The following is a 24,665-nucleotide window of genomic DNA, read 5'->3' as shown; positions in this document are numbered from 1 at the left end:
GTAATTGTTTAGGTTGCACTCAAAGATCAGGCAGGCAATCCTCGATCATCCAGATTTCATTTAGAAAGCAGTCTAAAAGGGGAATCATTGAATGAAGACAGTGAAGATGAAAACGAAGATGATGATGAAACGGCACCACAGTGGTTCAGACAGCTTCCAGGTTATGAGAGTGGAGAAGAGCTTGATGTAGGAGAATCTGTAGAGGTATTTGTAAATCAAAAATAAATAACTTTATTTGAGTGCCAATGTATTTAGTTTGTACAACTAATTAATTTGGGACACTGAAATGAAACTGAAATGAAGAAATAATCAAAGAAACAAAGTGTTTTTAAGAATCTCAACTGGAAAGGAGGCAAACCAGTTGGCTATTTACAAGCATGGTCGAGAAACTGAATCTGAACTAATCAGGAATCAGGACAAATACAGTCAGGTAGTGGCCACAGCGGTACTCGAACCCAGCACCACCGAATTGTGAGACCAATGCTATGACCACTTGCAGCCTCACCAAACACGTTTCATTCAAAAAACCTAACCCTAACACCACCCCTTGACTGATCTAAGTCAGGGCATGGCTAACTCACATATTAACCCTGAAACAACCTCTGGGCTGATCTAAGTCAGGGCACGGCTAACTCACATATTAACCCTGAAACAACCTCTGGGCTGATCTAAGTCAGGGTACGGTTAACTCACATATTAACCCTGAAACAACCCCTTGACTGATCTAAGTCAGGGCATAGCTAACTTACAGATCAAACCCTGAAACATCTCTGGACTGATCTAAGTCAGGGCATGACTAACTCACAGATCATCAAACCCTGAAACAACCTCTGGGCTGATCAAAGTCAGGGCATGGCTAACTCACAGATCCAACCCTGAAACAACCTCTGGGCTGATCTAAGTCAGGGCAGGGCTAACTCACAGATCAAACCCTGAAACATCTTTGGACTGATCTAAGTCAGGGCATGACTAACACACAGATCAAACCCTGAAGCAACCTCTGGGCTGATCTAAGTCAGGGCATGGCTAACTCACAGATTGAACCCTAAAACAACCTCTGGGCTGATCTAAGTCAGGGCATGGCTAACACACACATTGAACCCCGAAACAACCTCCGGGCTGATCTAAGTCAGGGCATGGCTAACATACAGATTGAACCCTGAAACAACCTCTGGGCTGATCTAAGTCAGGGCAGGGCTAACTCACAGATCAAACCCTGAAACAACCTCTGGGCTGATCTAAGTCAGGGCATGGCTAACTCACAGATCAAACACTGAAACAACCTCTGGACTGATCTAAGTCAGGGCATGGCTAACTCACAGTTCAAACTCTGTGACAATTAAATAACAAGGGCAGGCACAGTATTAACATCCCTGAAATTACGTAATTTACTAATTCTGAATTTCCTTTCATAGGTAGATCCTGTTTCGCCCGCAGGAATTTTGAACGTGCCTAAACATTCCAGAGCATCAGGTATTGCAATACAAGGAATGGCTAGCCACCCCCTTCGCTCATATTTAATGTCAGGAGAAAGATTATAATTTTTTGAATAAATAAAACTCAAAACAGATAAAATATTTTCTTCAAAGGTTTGGTTAGAAATCGCCTTTAACTCTGTGATTTCCAAGGTTTCTTATAAACACTGCCCGAAAATGCCTCGTTTTACATGTCTGCGCTTACCACATTTATAAAAGCTCTCACGCATCTACGCATCTATTCTGGGCCTGGTTGTACGAAGAGTGGAAAGCGCTATCCGACGGATAAATATTATCCACTGAATAAATTTGTAGGTTAACAACATCACTTTATCCACTGGATAAGGATTTATCCGTCGGATAGCGCTATAAGGGACTTTAAGATTTGCAAAATCTACGACGGCGACGTCAACCGGAAGTGTAAATAATTTCTCTTTGGGGTTTCTGTTCATTGGAGATTTCATTCAGAACATTGCCAGTAAAATCAACTCATCCACGGGGAAGAGAAACTTTGAAGGCGATAAACCCTAAAGTGAAGTTATGTACACTTCCGGTAGACTTCGCCGTCGTAGATTTTGCAAATCTTCAAGTCCCTATTATAAAGAACGCGCGTTAGCTAATAAGATCGCAAGTGTTTTCGAAGTGACTGAAAGTTTTTTGTTATTCCTACTCTTTGAGGTTCGTATGCTTATATAACTAGTGTGAACCAGCCCTAAAGGTACAAAACCATGTACAATGTACTTTTGAAATAGGCCCTTTGCAGTTAACGGTCACGTGCCTGTACTGGTGAGCAAAATTTTTTATTTTATTTTAAATCGGTGATTCTTTTTAGCTTCTTGTAAAGAACTCAATGAAACGATGTGTAACCAGTGTGTTACGAAATGCAGTTTTGTTACGATCTCTCGAAACAGGTTGTAGAAATTTTGTTTGCTCACCAGTATATTTCACCCATGGGAATCAAGATGTTCATTCATTTGCTCTCAGTGAATTAATCAGCACGTGATTACTGAGCTGCAGAGGGCCTATTGAGACAGACCGGCGGACCTTGAATTGAAATAGGTAACATTACAGAACGCTTTTGTCTCTAACTTTTGTTTTTGTTTAGGTGCAAAACTTTTAGACCTTGACGCAACAACTGCAACTGAAGAAGAAGAGAGTGAACTATCACTGAAAGTAAATCTGGATCATTTTGGTGAAGTTAGTAAAGTCAATAATTTTTTCAATACATACTGAGGATATTGAGAAATGTTCAGTGCGAATGCGTGACATTTTAACTTCAGAACCTCATAACCTTATTAGTGGGATGGTGGTAAACAAATGTTCCTAGGGTTGTTATGTTGTCACGCGACGTTTCTCTCCCACGAAAAAATGAAAAATAAAAAACTTTGCGTGACAAAATGATGACCATGCCCTGACTTAGATCACCCAAGAGGTTGTTTCAGGGTTCGATCTGTGAGTTAGCCATGCCCTGACTTAGATCAGCCCAGAGGTTGTTTTAGGGTTCGATCTGTGAGTTAACCATGCCCTGACTTTGATCAGCCCAGAGGTTGTTTCACGGTTCAATCTGTATGTTAGCCATGCCCTGACTTAGATCAGCCCAGAGGTTGTTTCATGGTTGGATTTGTGAGTTAACCATGCCCTGACTTAGATCAGCCCAGAGGTTGTTTCAGGGTTCGATCTGTGAGTTAACCATTCCCTGACTTAAAACACCCCAGAGGTTGTTTCAGGGTATCGATAAAATCTGAGGGTTCCTTTCTAGATCCTAATATAAATGTTTTTAATCTAAAAAAAAATCCGAAACTATTTCCTCTTTATGCATGTCATTTTAACTTCTTTCTTTTCTTCACCTCTCTCTCCAGGGAAACACTGGTTCAAATGAAAGACAAAACACAGACAATCAAGGCCCAACATTGTCCTTAACCACCGACGTACCCCCTCCCCCCTTAGAACAGTACGTGTACACTGAAGGCTACCCGATAACCTCGTTAAGAGCATCTCACAACAGGAAAGCCTCAGAAACTCCTGTCTTAGCAACTAGCGCTGAAGACGTTCTAAAAGGTGCCATTATGGCAAGGCGAATTGGTGTTGATAGACCTAAACCGGACGATCCAAAAACACTGAGAGACGACAATAATGAGAGGCTTGCGATGGAAAGAATATGGTGAGAGTTCACCACGTTTTATTTGATTGAGCGTTATTTCTTTTTCTACTGGGTGAGGGGGGGGGGGAGGGGGAGGAGTTGTTACTAGACGTCTTTAATGGACTACTTCGACGATACGGCCAAGTAAGGTTAGCACGTGCCACCTACATCTACTGGCCCGCATCTCCTAGCCCCACACGCATCATGCATGCCACCAGATGTAGGTGGCACGTGCTAACCCCTTCTCGATACGGCGGCATTTTGGATCGCAAGGCATTATGGGGCGTCCAGGGGGGAAATAAAGCTTTTTCTGAAGCAATGACGTCGATTGATATTAACAGCTCACCACAAGAAAATACAACAAAAGATGCATTAAGACGGCACATCGATCACCTTTACCCATGAAAGAAAGACAAACACACGAAACTCTATATATTTTCCGTCATCTTTGTTTTGTTTTGTCCCCTGGCAAGATGGCCGCCGTAACGAAGTAGTCCATTTAGTAAAATTGTACTTGTTTTGTGAGGATAGCATTTAATAGCCAGATGCCCTTGTTCCATGATTTCATACGAAATCTCCCTACCCCAACAGTACAGCCATTGCCTTGATGGGCAGTTGACTTGTTCGTTTTCAGCAAATCACGTGCTATTCACGTTTCTCGTCTCGTGGAGCAGTTGTTAACAGATGCTGGTCTGTCATTGGAATGGAGAGATGTTATCATGCCTCTGGTGGCAGAGATAAGTGAAAAGGTACTAGATGTTCAACAGATGGAATAACCAAAAATTTACTAACGATGATCTTGCTATTACTGCTGGGAAAAAAATCAATATGCTATAAACAACAAACACCTTCATATCATCGTGTTCGTCAAAAGCATTTTCATTATTATTATCATCATTATCGGCACTCGTCATCATCAGCATTTTATTATCATAACCCTTATCAGCAGCACTATCTTCATCGTCGTCATCATCAACATTCTCAATAGTTTCATCACCATCAACATTATCGTCATCATGGTTGTCATCAGCAGCCTCATCATCAACATCAACGTACAATTTAATACCAAACGAAGTTACGTTAGAGATATAGTCTACGAATCCAGCCAGTTTACAACACACAAAAAAACATTGTTAAACGTTTTAAAATATTTTGCTACGCCATCGCTATGGTGACGGCAGACACGTTTCCTGGTGTCTCCCTATTTCAAAAAAGACAGCTCCATTTTTTGTCGACAACAAAATATAAATGAAAGTTATTAATAGTAAAATATTAATAATAAACTAATGATAATGATAGCATTAATAAATACTTTTCCCTTAACGTTTATGTTACAAGGTTGCCCCTGACGTGCGCAAAGACGATGACATGGATATACGACAGTACGTCAAGTTCAAAAAGATCCCAGGTGGCAAAAAGAGTGATTGCGAAGTTGTCTGGGGCGTTGGGTTTACCAAGAATGTCTCCAATAAAAAGATGTGCAATTCCTTTGTCAATCCGAGGATTCTTGTTCTGTGTTGTGCAATTGATTATCAGGTAGTGCATTGTCTTCACACTCGTTCACTCTTTCACTCGCAAGTAGCTCTAAGAAATATTACAATAACTTCCTCAGTCGCCGAACACGCCTCAGGCGTTTCTATGACAATCTATAGGCACAAGACCTTACAGCTTTGTGATTCCGACAATGTTATGGAATTGCCTTGTGATTGACGTCCACCCAAACCGCGCCGCTCTAGCGATTGTTTCTGTCATGACGAAGAAGGTTTTGGTGGACGTCAATCAAGGCGTTTCCATGACATTCTATAGGCACGTGCCCTTACAGCATTGTGTTTCCCGACAATTTTATAGAAACGCCTTGTGATTGATGTCCACCAAAACCTTCTTCGTTGCGACAGAAACAATCGCTAGAGGGCGCGTGTGATTGAGTTTCGAATTATCTGTTGCTCGGCCTTCGGCTTAGATTTTATGTATAACATTCCTTTGCTCCATTGAAAGTCCGTTGGGTTTTGTAGTCATGAAGTTGTACTTTACTTTACCGTTGGTATTTGGGCGATGACAACGTTTTGTGTAACAGGTGTAAATGCTATTCCATGTTGTTTCAGCGCAAAGAAAACAGATTGGCTTCTCTTGATCCTTTGATCCTACAAGAGAACGAATTCCTCAAGAACTTTGTCGCTCGGGTAGCGGCTTTAAGACCAAACGTGTTGCTGGTGGAGAAAACAGTGTCTCGTTTAGCTCAGGATATGTTGTTACAGCATGGTATTACTCTTGCCTTAAACGTCAAGCCGGTGGGTATTTGATAACTTCATTCGGAGACATTTATGCACACTTATACAAGGGTTTCTAGTCGCAAACAATGGGATATCCCACTTGTATATTCTTTTATACACTTCACCTTTAGACTGCGTTGCCGGCGGTCTGTGGTTGTTTTCGCAGGCTAACTCGCCTATGACTGTTTTACTCCGCACCCCTACATCTTTTTTCCAAGTCGTACTTACAGAAAAACCTTTTGCGACTTACTGGTTTTCAATTGCTTACACTATTGGTGTTACTGTGGATTTGGCGGGAACGACGTTTGCGCAAAAGGCGCGTTCAACCTTCCCGCCCCTGCTTTACCAATCACCCCTTCAAAATCAGGGGCTCTCGCCACGCTTCTGAGCCACAGACGCCTTTAAAGTGCTTTATTCGTGAGTATCGTGTCTTTTGATGTTCCAAGAGTGCTTAGAGGGAACTCAATGCTCGAGTTTCTAATACTCCTTTTTACAGTTCCATTCAGTGACCACGAATAATAGTTCCTAGCCGATGCTGAAGTTACCGCGCATGATAAACTGTAGTTTTGCTATGCGCGGAAACTCCAGCCTCGGCTAGGAATTATTATTCGTGGTCACTGAATGAAACTGTAAAAAGGAGTATTCTCTGTTGCTCAGGATTAGTCTCGACTTTGTGCAGAATATTCATGTCTTCCAGTGAAGGTCCGTGGAATTTCAGTGTTTGTATCGTTAGATTTGTGCATTCTTTACTTTACCGTTGGAAGTTGTGAATATTATGACACTGAAATATGGCGAATCCTGAGTAAATGAGTCTGGAATCATTTACGAATTCGAAAATGGTCTATTAACAAGATGGTCACTTCTGCTATGTGAGTGACTTTTACTGTCCAGCACTCCTTTAAATTTAGTGTAGTTATAACCAGTACATAATATATTATCCAATAGGAGGTTATAGAGCGTGTTGCTCGATGTACTAAAGCAGACATTCTAAGGTCAATGGAACAGCTAAGCTGTCCACATCTTGGCACATGTCAGCAATTCAGAGTACAAAAATACACTTTGAAGGTAATTTAATAATTAGGTTTATATTGTACAATGCTGGTTTTGTATTTCACGTTTCGTTTCGTTTCTTTTTTCTTTCTTTTTTTTTTTTTTTTTTTTTTTTTGCCTTTTCATCCGATCTTTTCCAGCTCCTCCTCATCCTTTTGCTGTTATTGCGAAGTGCTGTTTTTGTTGCTGCTGGATTTTGTTAACTATACTTCTTGTGGTGGTGGTGATGATGGTAATGATGGTGGGATAACGGTACGGTGACGGTGACGTTGACGGTGACTGCACTAAGAATAGATACTAAGGATAGATCTTTGGGGGGTGGTGTGGGGAGAATCTATTGCTCCAGTCAACATGGCTGCCACTTCTTAGCAAAATAATCTAAACCTGAATCAGCTCTCTGTCTTTAACAGAATGGAGAGACAAAAACCCTAATGTTCTTCGATGGCTGCCCCCCTGAGCTGGGCTGTACAGTATCGCTACGAGGTGGCAACAGACTTGTCCTCGCTAAAGTCAAGAAGATCGTCCAGTTTGTGACATACGTTTCATACAGTCAGAAACTAGAGACGGCCTTCCTTATGGACGAGTTTGCTCTTCCTGAAAAACCAATGTATCCTAACGATAGCTCATCAACTTCAATTAACGAGAATTCAAACACAGAAACAATCAAAGAAGCAGAAGAAGGAAATTGCGATCTCGATACAAAGGAGAGCTTGAACGAGGCTGTGATTTTCCAGCAAGCTCTTGATCGTACAGTTCTGTCTACCTCTCCCCACGTGAGATACCCCCTCCCTTATCTACTTACACCAGAAGGCGTCAGGTGTGCTGTGAGGCCACGTCTTCCTAAGGAGATCTACTGGTCTGCCCGACTAGCCAATGAGAAGCAAGGCAGTTGTCTTACTGAGAAGGAGCTTGAAGAGTTCGAGCTTCCTAATCTCAAACGTAATGTCCACAAAAGTGTACAAATCCTTGAAGCTCATCCATTCGTGTGCCCTAGTGTAGTGGTCAATAGTAATGATCAGTTTATACTAGGGGTTGTAGCAGATTTTAGATCTCAGGGGGGTCGTATTTTTCTGAAGAGACGCAATGTTGAATCTGATGGACGACGCAAGTCTAAATGGCTTATAATGGAATCTGAGGATGAGGGAAAAGAGAATGAGTTTGATACTGTGGATGGTAAAAAAAGAAAGGACTCAAATACTGAGAAAAATGGCCGAAAGATCAGCTCTTTAGATGTCAAGTGCAGAACTCAAGATGGTCTGGCTTCACCTGTTCACTTTAACAGGAAGGTCAGTCATTCTGATTGTTATTAGTTTTTATTTTTTTCCGGTCCGTTTTTCTTGAATAGTCCATCAGTGCTACTTAGTCCACATTAGTGCAAGTGGCACCAGCGTAGGGAGGGTGGGGCAAGGGGCGGTACGTGCTCCCCCCCCCCCCCCCCCCATCTTAAATTTCTGGGTTCCCGCTACGCCCCTGGCTAGTTACATAATACTGTTTCACAGATATAATGTGCACTCTAGTATTAAAAAATGAAACGTTATGTAAAGTAAGGCGATTGAAATTTTAAAGAGTAAAAGTTGAAAGCTTGTACTGTTCCCATACCACCCCTTACGTCTGTCCTCAGTCATGTGATCTTTTTCATAGCTTCCCCTTTATGTTCCCTTAAGCCTTTTCTGAGTTTGATAACCACGATACGTTGTGGTCTAGCTAGAGTACAAACAACACCCTATAGGGCATGATGAACAAAAGATGTTTGTACCCACGCTAGACCAGAATGCACCATGTCCGCTATCTCAGGAAAGGTCTATGCATGATGTACTTTTGATCCTTTGAGACCTGACAAATTTCAGTTAAAAGATTTGACACATTTTTATATTCCAATGTAGATTGATTGTCTGGACCCCATCCATCATCAACGTATAGCGGTGCTGTTTAGTAGCTACTCTAGTGAATCAAATAACTCTCCTCGTCCGTGTATAAGCCCTTGGTAAGTACGAAAAAAACCCCATAACCAGAGGAAGCCCAACTCTGCATTTTATTAGAATCACGTGCCGTCATTCCTTGTCACACAAAAATAGGCCCTTTCACTGTTTCCTCCGCCAACTTGAAAGGTAGCCGTTTGGCATCGAAGCGAGACGAACGGTGATAGAGACCTTTTTAACACCTTGGACATTTATTCACGTCTCTATCATTGCAAGCTCACCGTTCGTCTCGCTTCGATGCAAAGGCCCTGCTACCTTTCAAGATGGCGCACGGAACTGTGAAGGGGGCTATTTGCTTATTTCATGTCTCTATAGCAATCTTTACTAACGATGTCACTCTTAGTGATTTGTAGATTGTTTCTAAGCAAAGAACTCAAATTACCAGCTTGCATTAAAACTTTTGTTCACCATTTACACAATTTACAAGTTTGGGCTTCCTGTTTTATAGATGCGTCCCTTCTACAGGCACAGTACTTAGCAATGTCATCGCTTAACTATTGATGTTGTCTTTGCTTCTTTCAGGGCTGTATTTATGGAGTTTTACGGAAGGAATGATATCACTCTTGGGGGATTTCTTGAAAGATACTGCTTTAGGTAATTAAAATAATGAAAACCAATAAAATCTACGCATTTTTTGTTTTATACAGTGCTTAGAAATTGGCGGAATGACCTTTCATCACCATCTTAAAAAGTAAACGTGCTCTTGCATTGAAGTGAGACGAATGGTGAGCTTACAGTGATAGAGACATGTGAATAATTGTCCAATGAAGTTGTTAAAAGAGGTCTCTATCACTACATGCTTACCGTTCGTCTCGCTTCGATGCTGGCAAGCCAACCATCCAAGATGGCGCAGGGAACTGTGGAGGGGACTAATATGTTTATTATTTAAGTGGACAATTTAACCATATTAACGTGGTTCACCACCACACTTCTGTTTCATTATAGACCTTCTTATGTTTGTCCCAATCCCAACTGTGACATACCAATGGTTGATCACGTGCGGTACTTCGCTCACGGTAACGGATCGGTGTATATTCACATGAAGAACTTAGAGTCACCCATACCTGGATTCCAACATACCATCTTGACCTGGAGCTGGTGTAAAGAATGTAAACAGGTGAGTCAACATGCACTTTTGCTTTATGAATCAAGGGGATGTAGCGATAGTGTACATGCCTCTCATAGCTAGAGTCCCAGGTGTGACTCCTGGACACGGTATTATACGTGAGTAGAGTGTCTTGGGTCTCAGAGGGTTTTCCAGTGTTCCACCCCCTTTAAATGAAATCCAACTAAATTCCAATTCGATTTGTGCCAGAGTTAGCCGTGCCCTGACTTAGATATGCCCAGAAGTTGTTTCAGTGTTCCATCTGTCAGTTAGCCGTGCCCTGACTTAGATCAGCCCAGAGGTTGTTTCAGTGTTCCATCTGTGAGTTAGCCATACCCTGACTTAGATCAGCCCAGAGGTTGTCTCAGGATGTGATCTGTGAGTTAGCCGTGCCCTGACTTAGATCAGACCAAAAGTTGTCTCAGGATGTGATCTGTGAGTTAGCCGTACCGTGTCTTATACCGCCTAGAGGTCGTTCAGGGTTCAATCTGTGACATAGCCGTGCCCTGACTTTTCTTCCAATATAAATTTTTTGTTCGTTTTTGTTCTATTTGTTTCCGTTATTACTCAGGTGACGCCTATCGTGCCGCTGTCCAGTGATGCATGGGCTCTTTCTTTTGCTAAATACATCGAGCTTCGGTTCTACGCTGACCAGTACACCAGACGAGCAAGCGTTGAGCCGTGTGGCCACTCCTTACATCAGGACCACTTTCAGTACTTTGCCTATGCTAACATGGTGGCTTCGTTCAAGTGAGTATGAAATCGCAAGATAAGAAGAAAGATATAGAGCTTTAAATTGTGACGTCAATCGTATGGATAAACGACTTCTGGGTCCAAAACGAAAAGCATTTTTTAGAGATTTTTCTTAGTTTTTCTTCAGGGTTCGTTGTCCAATGTTCTAATTGTTTTAGGTGAAGGTTCGATTTTAAGACATCTTTAGCACGACGTTTTTGCTAGGTACCGTAAACCTCAAACTGCAGTTCGTCGTCAGGCCTTTTCCATCAAACTTTCGACAATTAGCAAGGCATTATAACGAAGTTAATCCTGGAAGAGTTGCCATATTGAATTTCATTGATACTGAGTGTTTCTCCGTGTTTGCGGGAGATTTTCAGGGCATGATTCCCAGCGGTTAGTGGTTAGCGGTAAACAATGATAAAGGTCTCATTGAGAACATTTTTCGCTTTATCTTTTTGTGAGCAGTTTGAGCCGGAAATACGTCACAACTTAACGGCTCTATAGGGGGTTTGCACCATCACGTGCTGGCGGCCATGATAGATGGCAAAACAACAGAATACCTTTACTCTCGGAAATTGCATTCTTAATCGTGTAAAACGTTTGTATTGTTCCTGCCATCCAACATGGCTGCCGTCACGTGATGGTGCAAAACCTGTATGAAAAGGGGTTTCACGGTAGCCGAGTTTGTGGCACGAACAAGCTAATGTTTTGGCATGAAAACAGTGTTTTATAGAAATTAATGATCATTTGTCTCTAGCTTAAAGGAACTCGGAAAAAAGTAAGAGTCTTTGATAGGAACATTTAAGTTACGTCCCAAATGAGAAAAAAATATACCCCGGTGCTATTTAATAAGGCGGCCTTGAAACACCTATGAAGAAGTTAGAGCTTAGAGCTCATGAATATTCATAGACAATAAAATATGTCTTGTCTTTAGGTACCGAGCCATCAAGTTATACGAAACAGCCATTCCTCCTCCGTTGATTTCGGCGAAAGACGAAGTGCGGGATGCTACTTACTGGGTGCAAGACGTGGAAGCTATCTCTATGAGGTATCTCTAATGGCCTGTGTTTCCCAGTATGAGGTCACAGTAATAATGATTCACCTTTATAACTTCAAAAACGCAACATTCAAATGAAGAAATATTTCACCATTCAACTATTCACTCCATGTAGAATCAATATACTAACGTTATCGTATGGCTTTAGGTGCACTTTGAGTTTTAATTTTTATGTCAGTATTTTTTATCGTTGTTGAATTTGATGATGTTTCATTCATTCATATTTTCATTTATTTTATTATTCTTTTAAGGGGAGATACAGTATTTGCAACAATACTTGAAAGATTAGATACTCTAAAAGCGGCCAAATTAGATTTTCATGCACCTGAGCGTGACTCCAAACTAGCCCAGTTCACGGTTCAGCTTGAGGTTAGTCCTTTCGCATAGCAAAATATCTTAGGTTGATTAACGTAATCCATTGTATTTGAATTACTTGATGTTAACTAATTAGATAAAAGGTAGTTAACAAGGGCAGTTCGTTGACTTTGTTCGTTCGTTTGTTTCCATTCTTTGATTCGTTCGTTCGTCTGGCCCTCCTTTCATCTGTCTCTACTTCGTCTGTCTGTCTGACTGACTGGCATACTCTGTCTCTCTTTTCAGTGTCTATCCGATTTTCATTGTCTGGCTGTCTGTCTGTCTGTCTCGTTTTGGTCTGTTTCCGGTCATCCATTCGTCGTTTTCATTTGTTTATTTATATTTGCTCTTGTCCAGGAGGACCACGCCCGATTTACCGAACAGGTACAAGCAGTAGACAAGAAAGTAAAGGTGTTAGAAAGTCTTCAACATCCACTAGACGTATCGAGCTTTGATCAACGGGACCAGCAAGCACTAGGATACGTGATCGCTGACGGTGTTAATGGCCTGAAGAGAATCCTGTGTGAAACTGTGGAGAACTGGAATAACAGGTTTGACTTTCTAGACAAGCTTCACGGGGGTGTTACCCAGTGCAATTTAGCCTTGGTGAAACTTTCGTCGCGAGAACGTTTCACGATGAGTAGAACTGCTTTCTACTCGCGCAACCGAAACTTGTGTCACAACAAGTTTAAGGACGGAATTGCGCTGTGTTACACCCCCGTGAAACTTGTCTTGCGACGCTTTTGCACACAAGTTTCAGCTAAAAGTTTCAACGTGTAACAGTGCCTTTATAATATTCATGTACAGAATGGATAATATTTCTTATTATATAGATATCGATGAAATACCAGGGTTTTTTTAGTGTCGAAAACTTGATATCTTTCACCAGTGGAAGATACCATATCTTTCACACGTGAAGATATCGCTGTTGAATCGGCTTGCTATTTTAATAAAGAATTTTTGAGCTTTTGTTTTATTTAAGTTTCATCGATATCTATATAATAAACAGAACATTACATGGCCGCTTGGAGATACGAATTTTATCTTCTCGTGTTCAATTTAGATATCTCACTCGTTCGCTGCTCTCACTCGTGAGATATCAATTGAACACTCGAAGATAAAATTCGTATCTCCGCGCGCCCATGTAATATCCTCTATATATTTCTTGATATTTCTTTATAAGCAAGGAAAGGGGATTTCAAATTCAAATGACAAAGTTTATTAAATATAATATTGAGGAATGTCATTAGTAGATATTATGACACTAAATAAAACGAAATAACTGCACGTTCAACTGTACAATAGCGCAGCGCAGCCGTGACGTCATAAAAACGAAGACAAAGGCGAAATTCGGACAAACAAACTTACAAGTTTACTTTCAGCAGATAATTTTGTTGATAACTAAGTTGATCTTAGTTTACATGGGTTATTATTGTAACTTTAAGTAAGAATAATAAAATCGGTTCGTATAATCCTCGTAGCGGTTAAACAGAATACAATGTTTGTCTGAATCTTTAAGCTATTTTTAGAATCAGTGCGCTTCGCTATTTAACCCTTTCGTTCCTTTTCACTCTTGCTGTCAGGCTCCAAGAATTTATCCAAGTTGAAAAGAAACGAACGAGTAAGACAGGAAGCCAACGCGATGTCAAGCCTGGAGATAAAACTGATAATGTAAGACTTGATGTTTAACTTGTTTGATAATGTGACGTGTATCTCTGAAGACCAGCTAAGTCAACCATTGCACGCTGACTAGCAAGATTTTAGAGCCGTCATTTTGCGCAATCCCCGAAAGGAATTATGGGTCAACTATTTTTTGTTAGCATTTTGTAAGCAGGGACTAAGTACAATGTGCATTTCTCTTGTCGACTGAAATCAGAATTGAAATGGAATTCCGCCAAACAAAAGAACGGGCGTAGATAAGTCAGTTTTTACACGCCGCTACTTTGAGATCACGTGAAAGTAATTTTAAAGAAGGAGGGAGGTTGATGAAAGTTGGCACCCTCGGCTTTCTTTAAACCAGGCTTGCTAAATAGACCTATAGATTGGGATTCACTTTATTTACTTGCTAATAAGGTATTAAATTTTAACAGAGTTTGAGTGCTAAAAGTATGGAAGATTTTAAAGATCTCTCCGAAGACCTGACCCAATTTGCTATGGCTGCACCGGGCCTTTCTCCTGCTTTTTCTCCGTGGAATTCAAGAAATACTTCACCATTTGTACCAACTGAAGGGTCAGATTCGGACTTAGATATCCAAGCTTCAGATGTAGACTCGAGCAAAAGAGATATGTACTTTAATCCTATCGTCACGACAGATGACTCCGTGAAGAAGGATGACAGGAATGAAGTGTTTGAAGGAAGCCTTACCCTAGACAAGAAAGATGATGCAAATGGTGACACAGATGAAACAGGTGACGGTAGTGACGTGACAGATGAAGGAAAGCCTTTTGTTCGTGATCACAGAAGAGTGATGTCACTTCCGCCTCATATCAGAATCACTGGAAGTTTGAATACTCTTGACATCCAATCAGTCGAGAACTTAATGATAACAAAGAGTGTAGGGGGACTCGTACGTAGCAGAAGTGACACCAATATATCCGTCTTCGAAAAAGAGACAGAGACAAAGGTAGCGTGCCTACTGCTAAGAGGGTATTTATTTATTAGAGATAAGGAGGGATACACTGTGTAGCAGCTCAAAGAAGTGTAGGATTGGGGGACCTTACCCTTCCCTTTGAATCGCTACGCAGGTCAAGGAGGGAGCTAGGGGTGTAAAAATGTCACCTGTAATTATTCAAGTATAGAAAGTTCTTTGATGGAAATGTCTAGTGTAAGAAAAGGAGAAATCACAATATTCCATGGAAACTGTGTGATTCAGTGGTAGTGCTGTCGCCTCTCCCTTCTGGGGTCTTAGGGGCCGTTCAATTTTTACAGGCATGGGTGTGTGTGTGTGTGTGTGTGGGGGGGGGGGGGGTAAGATTTAGAAGGGCCACATAAAAAATATAACACTTAAGGGGAGGACACCCCCAAAATGACTAGCTAAATATAATTTTTTATTATTATACTGTTTTAATAGGGGGCCACGTAAAAAATCAGGTTAGGAATGTCCGTAATAAGCGGTTCCTTAGGTTCCCGGCTTTCCTGGACTCGAATCAAGGGACAGAGCTAACAAACTCTCGACCCATGACTAACAAGTAACAGTGTTACTTGTTAGTCATGGGTCGAGAGTTACTGTTACTTGTTAGTCATGGGTCGAGAGTTTGTTAGCTCCATCCCTTGATTCGAGGGGTTTTCTTCTGGTGTCCTTTCTCCGCAAAACCATAATTTCTAATCGATCAGTACACTGACTTTGATTATCCCAGTGGTTGATGTATTATGCATTCCAAAAGACAAATATTTATGAATGATTTTTTTTTTCTTTAGAAAAAAACTTTATTGGAATCTTTAGTCAATTCAAGTCCTTCTGTTACCCTTACACAAAAGGAAGAAGTTGAAACGAGTGAGCTGATGAAACGTTTCAAACCGCGACCTGTCTCTTTGCCGGATTCAACGACAAAAAGTAAACAGCTCAAAAAGATCTGTTCTTTTTAGTGGTCTATAGATGTTTTGTACCAGCCGGCACCCATAATACAGCTTGGACTGCCTGTGGTTAGATGGCAGAACAATAAAATCCCTTTGCTCTCGGGAATTGAATTCTTTCTCATGTAAAACGATTTGTATTGTTCCTGCCATCTAACATGGCTGCCGTCACGTGATGATGCAAAACCTCTATAGTGTAGGGATATCCCTTTTGCATTATGGCGTCGTTTTTCTTTCAGAACCAGAATCCATCGCTCTTTTTATTTGGTTCACTTAAATTAGTACCAATTATCTTCCTATTCTCAAAGAATAATAATAAAAAAATTAATAAGAAAGAATGTCCACGGAGCATACAGGTAGTGATAGTAAAATGACGTCGTCAAGGAAGCGTCTTAAATATTTTATTTGATTGGTTTAACTTAGCCTACCATTCCTGATTCCTGTTGACGTATCATTATCTGAGAAAAAAATGTTAGCCAATCAGAATCGAAAAAAAAAATGTTAGCCAATCAGAATCGAAAAGAAAATGTTGGCCAATCATTAGAATCGGAAAAAAATCTTAGCCAATCAGAATCGAAAAAAAATTCAAGGTGGTGCAACTTTCCCACTTAATAAGCGCTTGATAACAGTGACACGATAATTCATGACTTTTATATTTTTATTTTAATGGCGGTCACTGATCTTTTTATTTTTCGTTAGTCAATTTGCAGGCTTCATGGCACCTCATTTTAGCAGTGACGTCATTTCTACGTCACTATTTCATACATTGCGGATGACGCCACAGTGTCAACACATTGATCTATTAAAAAATATTGGTAGTTTTATGAGGATAAATTATTAAGGTATTTCTTTCCCTTTTTTTTTTCTTTTCTACAGAGAACGCAGAACAGGATTCGCCAATAGCTTCGGTTGATGGTAACAAAAATCTTCTATTCGTTTCACATTTGCTGACTCGACATGACGTGACTTGAGTTGACTTGAGACAGCACTACCTGACACGACGTCACATAACTTAAAAAGGCACAACTTGACGTGACTTGACTTGAGATAACGCAACGTGACTTTGATAATGTGCGATGCCGGTTACTTAACGTGACTTGAAGTGTCGTGACATTTGACAGTTGCTGACTCGAGGTGAAATGACTTTATTCGACGTGATGGATTGATTGATTTTTTTTTTCCAAAAAAAAATATGTTTGGGTATAGGAACGCCTGCAATCCGAAGAAGAGACAAAATGAAAAACATCATCTCATCTTTCCTTCCTGGATCAGCCTTCCAACCAGTTGCGTCTTCCTTGTAAGTACTATATTTGATCATTTCTAGAAGAAATGTTTCTTCACTTTGTTCAAAGGCAAACCAAAAGTTCATATTTTACAGTGATAGCGATTTAAGGATATTTGTACGTAAAGAATAGAGTTTGGCATGCCACTGAAAAGTATAACTGTGATAATGCCGTGACAGTGCACGAACAGTCGTTACCTTGACCGAAACGCACTATAACCGTGACAGTGCACGGACATGCCGTGACCGTTATAGTGCAGTGACAGTGCATAAACAGTCGTTAACATGACCGTAACGCACTATAACCGTGACAGTGCACGGACATGCCGTGGTCGTGATAGTATCGTGACAGTGTACGAACAGTTTTTATCGTGACCGTAACGCGCTATAACCGTGACAGTGCACGAACGTGCAGTGACCGTGATTTTAGAGATGTACCGTGGCGCACAATAAGAATCGACCTTTCACAGACGTACGAAATATATCCTTAATTTGTTAATCTAATCTTATCATAAGCATCTTACTTGTGTTTTTGTCTTTACCAAGTCCAAGTCACGAGCACCATCTTCTTCCTCCTGGTGAAAGAGTATTTGTTGTAATCAGCGAGAAAGAACCAAGTTCAATCATTGCTTACGCATTAAGGTGTGTGCCAAATACCTGTCATTAGAAACTTTCTCACGAAACTTTATTGTCTTGCTTATAAAACTTTGAGCTAATGAAGTGTGATTCCCAAGAGTTTCAAGTATCCTGACAAAATCTATCAAATTTGATATGTCATTTTTAACGGTCTAAGAGAACTAGAAAGAGGAATTACCCCAAAGGGGTCGTAGATCGACATTTACTACGTTCAAGCGGTTTATAATTTCATTGGCTCTGACTTTCATTAGCAAGTAAAATTTCCCTTGGTTTGACCCCACCCCACCCCACCCCTGTCCCAAAAAAAGACATCTGGGGCTCGATATAATTTAGTTGCATTTAGTTTTTTCACTATGATATTTCAGCACCAAAGATTACAACCATCATTTATGCGAGATTCATTGTTGTTCATTAGTTGCATTTAGTTTTTTCACTATGATATTTCATCACCAAAGATTACAACCATCATTTATGTGAGATTCATTGTTGTTCATTAGTTGCATTTAGTTTTTTCACTATGATATTTCATCACCAAAGATTACAACCATCGTTTATGTGAGATTCATTGTTGTTCATTAGTTGCATTTAGTTTTTTCACTATGATATTTCATCACCAAAGATTACGACCATCATTTATGTGAGATTCATTGTTGTTCATTAGTTGCATTTAGTTTTTTCACTATGATATTTCATCACCAAAGATTACAACCATCATTTATGTGAGATTCATTGTTGTTCATTAGTTGCATTTAGTTTTTTCACTATGATATTTCAGCACCAAAGATTACAACCATCGTTTATGTGAGATTCATTGTTGTTCATTAGTTGCATTGTTTTACAATGATATTTCAGCACCAAAGATTACAACCATCGTTTATGTGAGATTCAAGCTTCTCTTGCACATCTCACTAAGGGAACGAACCCTACTCCACAAGAGATTCCCACTGAAAACAAAGACAGGAATTCCCAACTACAAATGACCGAGTCGTATGAAGATAAAAAAAGGTAAAAGATTTTCAAGTCGGATTATTTTTCGTAGGCAAAAGTTGACAATTTTTCGAACCTCCTTAATTAAACAGAGATCAAAGCACAGTTTCGTCATTGCTATCGGTGGACGAGACCAATGAAGGTAAGTTTTCTTTTCGATATGTATCTATTTGCCATTCCGAGCTAGGTTGACTTAAAGACTAGGTCGGGTTGGTATTGCAGTGCATTGTGGGACTGTTTTAGGGAACGAAATAGACGCCATTTTGAAAATAAACCAAAATGCCAAAACGCCAAACCAGAATGCAACGTGCAACAAAACCTTCAGAAACCTTTTTTGAAATAGCTGTATATATAACATTTTATTTGTGTGACGAATGCTTTTCGTTCTAACTTTTCTCAAGACTTTTCACTGACAGTGCATTCCTGGCGCCTTGGTATGCAATATGCAACTAAACCTTCATCAACCTTTATTGAAATAGCTGAATATAACATGTTTTTGGTGACCCTTTTTTCATGACTTTTCTCAAGATTTTGTTAACGTCGAGATAAAGGACAAAAAAAACATCGAAAGCAACTCGAGCACGGAGTATGTAGAGATAATTGAGGACATCCAAGACCCAATACCCGTGCGCATCAAGAGAAGTAGCAGCACGCGCGAGAGACAGGATAAAGTGAAGTTCTCGAAATCAAGCCATGAAAATGAATATCATGAGGTCAAAGAACAAACCAAAACAAGTGGTTCTGACGGACTAAACCAGAATTGTAGTGAAAAAGAAGCGAACACAGATCTCGGTAAGTCGTGGAAATTTCAAGATTTTTTAATTTGGGAAACGTTGGTGAGTCAGAATAAGGTCAAAGATCGAAATTCACATGACCCGAACCTAAAGACATTAAAGAATCTAGAAGACCGCCTTGTTATACATTGTTTCAATTAGGTTTGGCTCGTGTAGCTTTAACGTTAGTATTAGTGATACTTGAGTGGCTATAATCCTCGCATGGTTAAGTCGGAAGTGAAGAGTAATTATTAATAATTCGATAATAAACTCTGATATTTATTTGAGAAGTTGGGCAGCAACAATCTCATCTTGCACAAAATTGTGGGACCTGGTATTCAGAGAAGGGGCCAAGAAAATTCACATCGAAAAAATAACACACTGCCGCTTAATCCCATGCTTCGCAAGGTTACAAGCCTTCTATTGAACTTCGGAGAAAGATAGGTGTGTGGATGAAGTCTGCCTACGGATTCCATTTAACAGTTATTTGACAAAGGCGAAGTGAATATCGGGAAATATTTACCGAGCGGCGAGGTAGATATTCACCATAATCACTGAGCCTGAGGGGAATAATTGTTTTAGTATATTTTAAGACTTGAATATCAGAGAAAAGAAGAAGTTCAGGATAAAAAACCATTTAGTATTTCTTCCAAATTTGACAAAACTTTGGGAAACTTCATAATGACTGCTCGAGCAGTGAATATGGTCTCATAATCACTGGTCGCTCGACCAATCACAGCACGCGAAACTCTATATTCAATTCTGAAATCTTACTAAGAATCTTTCATTCTTTATCAATCAATCTCAATCTTTTATCATTTTTACAGGTTCTTTATCAGAGTTTGGTTTTCAACCGAGTGTCGCTGGCAAGGATCAAGTACTAGACTTCCATATCCAAATGCGTAAGTTTTTTTATTGTAATCTGATGCAATATTTGATTGTATGCTAAAGTTCAATTTTGTGACTTGTTCTTTATGCTTCCTTGGTAGAATTTTCGTACAATGTTTGTCGATTCTACTGCAATGCATATTATGCTGAACAGTTTAGGAAACTACGCAAGCACACGTTTAAAGATGGTGAAGAAAGGTTAGCTGACCTTAATTTTATTATCATCAATTCTTCCTCTGCTCCTCTTCCATTTCTCCCGTAAAGCGCGTAGATTATTTAATATAATAATAATAATATACATTTGTAATGTACTGTTTAATAAACGAGCGGGAGTGTTTTATCGGGCATAAAACACAACCGAGTGGTTTTAGACCCGATAAAACACGATCTGCGAGTTTATTAAACGGCTTTAAAAACTCATGATGTAGGTTCTCGTATTGTACCGAATTCTTTACGAAATGAACCAAGTTTGATAGAGAAAATCTAAGCTAAAGTTTATGGAAATGAAGACGAATCTTTATCAGATATAGAATCACCTTCATGGTCATGATTTCTATTGTGTTTCTTTCATGAATTGTTGAATTGTTGAATAGCGCTTGAATGCGAGGCAACGCGGGAAAATCTATTTTTCCACTTAATATGGCAGCCGCGTGAGAAAGGTTCATAATGGAATTCCCTTTAACACTGAAAAATTTCCCACTTGCCATATATTGATTCATACACAAAGTATTACATGGAGAATGCAAGGTTGTTTCAAAAAATTCACAAATCACAACCTTGTAGCTTCGGTTAGATGCTTTGTGTGTGAACATTGATCACTGATTTCTTTCTGATTTATAGAAAGGGGTAAATGGACGTAGCAGTGTGCGTATGTCATATTCACGGGATGTTTTGTGTTTCAGGTACATTCGCTCTCTTGCTCACTGTGTGGTTTGGCGTGCACGTGGCGGCAAGTCAGGCTCGTCCTTCTCTAAGTCTCTAGGTACAACACAACAGTATTATACCCAGTACTTAAATTGATATAAACCCATGTAGCTTGAACTCATTTCAGACCACGTGTCATTCCTTGAATATTTTCCCTTTGGTTTTCGACATAATGTTGTATTTCAGACCACGTGCCATTCCCTTGAATAGTGTCAGACCACGTGTTTTTCCCTTGAATATTGTCAGACCACGTGTCATTCCCTTGAATATTGTTCCTTTTGCTTTGAGCGTAATGTTTACCCGTTTTAGACCTCGTGTCATTCCCTTGAATGTTATCAGACCACGTGTCATTTCCTTGAATATCGTTCCTTTTGGTTTGGGCGTAATGTATAGCCATTTTAGACCTCGTCTGTAGCTGAGAAAAATATTATTTGTTTGCTTTTCATCCATAATCTTACCTGTGGCTGCCAAAGCTCGTGAAAACGCTCTATAAGGCTGCGTTCATAATGTATGGTGGTGGGGGGGGGGGGGGGGGGGCAGGTGAAAATTTGACATGTCCAAATTATTACTTAACAACCCCCTTAAAGTCATGCAAAAAAATACGATCCCCCTAAGCAAGGCATGTAGCTTCTTCCAAAGCTGGTGCATCCCCCCATTATTCTGATAAGAATTTGCCCATCCCCCCTTTTTTCTACCAAAATTTTGCCGATCCCGCCTCAATTTCACCTGCCCCCCCCCCCCCCCCCCCCCCCCCCCCCCCCCCTGCCATACATCATGAACGCAGCCTAAAAAGCTACTAATTCTTAATTCTTGAGAGAGGCATGAATATCCATGAAATTCAAACAAGGAAACTTATTCTCAAGAGAATTGAAATGGAAATCCCAATTCCCAAATTGAAATCCCAAGTTAGAGTGTACATTAAAATGTTCTTAAATATTTAGTTCGTACATTGCCTCACTTTTTTCCCCTGTCTTTCAGATGATCGTTTTGTATTAAAGCAGATGTCTCGTCTGGAGCTGCAGTCCTTTGTAGAATTTGCTCCTCATTACTTCCAGTACATGAATAAGGCGATCAAAGAAAAGGTGCAGTAATAAGATAGACCGGACAGGGCAGAAAAACGGGTTTTACTTTCGACTTTTATGCGTTAATAAGCTTTATGTTTCATAAACAGGCTCTTTTTGGGCTGATTAGCAAAATACCAAAATTTGGGGAAATTTAAGGAATGCGTATTTGATCAGCACAAAAACTAACATTTTCGCTAATGCCTCGAAGTAGAATTGCTCGAGGTTAGCAGAATTTTGTGAAAAGTTTAAAGCACAAGAGACACGAATGAAACACTAAACGTTTTTTAACATGAATAAGAGATAAAGAAAAAAAATTGCGAAAGTAGCAGCCTTGTCGTTTTTCTGCTCTGTCGATAGACCGTGCAGTTTGGTCGTAATTGATATTTTTCCATTTCAGGCCACAACTCATTCCCTTGAGAATGATTTTCTTTGTTTCAGTTTGCAAATTTTGCGCTTTCGTTCAAAAAAATTTGAAGATCCAGAAATCAATTTCCTAGGTATAGATTATCTAAGAACATACCATGGATACTAATGGTGATATTGCCTATTGTTTTCAGAGATCAACGTTACTGGCCAAGATTTTTGGTGTGTATCGCATTGGGTTCAAGAATACGCAGACTAACACGACCATGCGACAAGATGTGCTGGTGATGGAGAATCTATTCTATGATCGCAAGATAGACAAGGTATTAATCATTCTCGTTTACAGAGGCTGCTATTCCTTTGGTCTCCGTCAATAAAGGAAGTGATTGGTTTCAAGCAGTTTGATTTGCTTTCAAAACTTAAAAATTTCTACTTTGAGCATGGGCACTTTTATTCTACGACCTTTCTTCACTTTCACCTATCCAAGATATTAAGGGCTTTGAGCGAATCCTAGAACCAATTTTTAATTTTAAAATATATATTTAAAAAAATAAAAAAATTAAAAATTATTGTAATTTATCTTGCGTCAAGCATGCAGGGAGTGATTGGTCTGCCTCCTTAGCCACAGTCGCATGACTAAAGCACTCGACGCCAGGTCGAATTGAAATGTAGCACTATTTTCGAGGAGAAAAGATATAACCGATTCTTTGTTCAAGTGGTAATGCAAGGCACTTGATGAAGATAATAAAACAATAATCAAGGATAATGAGTTTGGAGCTAATAAGCAATACCATGCAAAACTAAAACTCTAACCCAAAATACAATAAAGCTTGCTACGCCAAGAAAGACACGGATAATCGGAGAACCCGGAGAAAAATCCCTCAGTCGCCAATGTTCTCGTCGTGCAGGCTTCCAATTGTTTTATAGGCCAAGTGACAGTTCACATTGAGCTCTTCATTCTTGTTACGGAGGCCAAAGGGAATGCGGGCACTGCTTCAGAGAATGTGTGATTGTTTTCATATTCCCTTTTCACGCCAGTTGGTCATTCCTGATTAGTGCTAACCCTTGTTGATTGTGACCTGACTTGTAATATTACATTTCAGATATTTGACTTGAAAGGTTCCATGAGAAGCAGATACGTGCAAGTGTCAGGTCGAGAGAATGACGTTTTGATGGACGAAAACCTCTTAGAAAGTAAGACCACTGCTATTACTATACCCACGTTTAACTCATGAACCAGCCCTCCTGCTTTTGCATTCAGTTCCGCAATAGCCCCCTTCACAATTCCCTGCGCCATCTTGAAAGTTAGCCGTGCCTTTGCATTGAAATGAGACGAAAAGTGAGCTTGCAAAGATAGAGGTATTTTTAAAAATCTTGGACAAGTAATCACGTCTCTATCATTGCAAGCCCACCGTTTGTCGCGCTTCGATGCAAAGGCACGGCTACTGTGAAGGGGACTTATTCAAAACCCACAAGTTCTCCGACCTTGTTCCCCTTTCATGAAAAGTCCAGTTCACTTGCTTCAATACTTTGGGATTCCTAGATATAAACGATCATCTTCTTTTCTACTTTATTGCAGTGATTCGTGAGTACCCAATCTTCATCCGTCCTCATTCTAAAGCTGTCCTGTCCAAAGCTATTCACAATGATACAGAATTCTTAGCGCATCACATGGTTATGGACTACTCGCTGCTTGTTGGTATTGATGAGCTGCGCTCCGAGATCGTCATTGGAATAATAGGTAACTATCTTCTTAATCTTCTTACTTTGTCTTTTTGCTTTGATGTTTTCTTTGATAAAAAAGGTCGATCGATTGTTTGATCGGTCGGTCGGTACTTCTCACTGTCTGACTGATTCACTAAGTAAATGATAAACTAAACTACTGTCTGACCCGACCAACTTACCGATCGAATGACGGAAGTGTCTTACCGACAGATTGACTGACCGACCGACCGACCGACCGACCGACCGACTGTCTTATCGACTGATTGACTGACCGACCAACCGAC

At 40.1% G+C, this 24,665-nt stretch overlaps 1 protein-coding gene across 1 annotated transcript in view; it reads left to right on the top strand.

The window, feature by feature from the left end:
- The window catches only part of LOC116304779 (1-phosphatidylinositol 3-phosphate 5-kinase), a 32,122-nt gene that overhangs the window by 5,114 nt on the left and 2,343 nt on the right, over positions 1–24,665 (top strand). The window contains exons 6-37 of the mRNA XM_031714558.2: positions 13–204; positions 1,416–1,473; positions 2,581–2,672; positions 3,335–3,636; positions 4,250–4,364; positions 4,954–5,151; positions 5,718–5,903; positions 6,831–6,950; positions 7,346–8,221; positions 8,819–8,919; positions 9,437–9,508; positions 9,860–10,031; positions 10,591–10,769; positions 11,689–11,802; positions 12,063–12,180; positions 12,523–12,716; positions 13,749–13,836; positions 14,256–14,789; positions 15,584–15,719; positions 16,616–16,654; positions 16,946–17,036; positions 17,568–17,663; positions 18,510–18,662; positions 18,737–18,786; positions 19,173–19,436; positions 20,245–20,319; positions 20,407–20,503; positions 21,208–21,287; positions 22,208–22,311; positions 22,851–22,979; positions 23,760–23,850; positions 24,236–24,397. Coding sequence (XP_031570418.2) covers positions 13–204; positions 1,416–1,473; positions 2,581–2,672; positions 3,335–3,636; positions 4,250–4,364; positions 4,954–5,151; positions 5,718–5,903; positions 6,831–6,950; positions 7,346–8,221; positions 8,819–8,919; positions 9,437–9,508; positions 9,860–10,031; positions 10,591–10,769; positions 11,689–11,802; positions 12,063–12,180; positions 12,523–12,716; positions 13,749–13,836; positions 14,256–14,789; positions 15,584–15,719; positions 16,616–16,654; positions 16,946–17,036; positions 17,568–17,663; positions 18,510–18,662; positions 18,737–18,786; positions 19,173–19,436; positions 20,245–20,319; positions 20,407–20,503; positions 21,208–21,287; positions 22,208–22,311; positions 22,851–22,979; positions 23,760–23,850; positions 24,236–24,397 — 5,278 coding nt within the window. The remainder of the gene's footprint in view (positions 1–12; positions 205–1,415; positions 1,474–2,580; positions 2,673–3,334; positions 3,637–4,249; positions 4,365–4,953; positions 5,152–5,717; positions 5,904–6,830; positions 6,951–7,345; positions 8,222–8,818; positions 8,920–9,436; positions 9,509–9,859; positions 10,032–10,590; positions 10,770–11,688; positions 11,803–12,062; positions 12,181–12,522; positions 12,717–13,748; positions 13,837–14,255; positions 14,790–15,583; positions 15,720–16,615; positions 16,655–16,945; positions 17,037–17,567; positions 17,664–18,509; positions 18,663–18,736; positions 18,787–19,172; positions 19,437–20,244; positions 20,320–20,406; positions 20,504–21,207; positions 21,288–22,207; positions 22,312–22,850; positions 22,980–23,759; positions 23,851–24,235; positions 24,398–24,665) is intronic.

Source organism: Actinia tenebrosa, unplaced genomic scaffold (assembly GCF_029948245.1).
Source record: "Actinia tenebrosa isolate PJP-AT-01 unplaced genomic scaffold, QUT_ActTen_1.0 PGA_scaffold11__36_contigs__length_13525064, whole genome shotgun sequence".
Lineage (NCBI taxonomy): Eukaryota > Metazoa > Cnidaria > Anthozoa > Actiniaria > Actiniidae > Actinia > Actinia tenebrosa.
The sequence above is the reverse complement of the archived record's forward strand: the minus strand, read 5'-3'. Positions and strand labels throughout refer to the sequence as shown.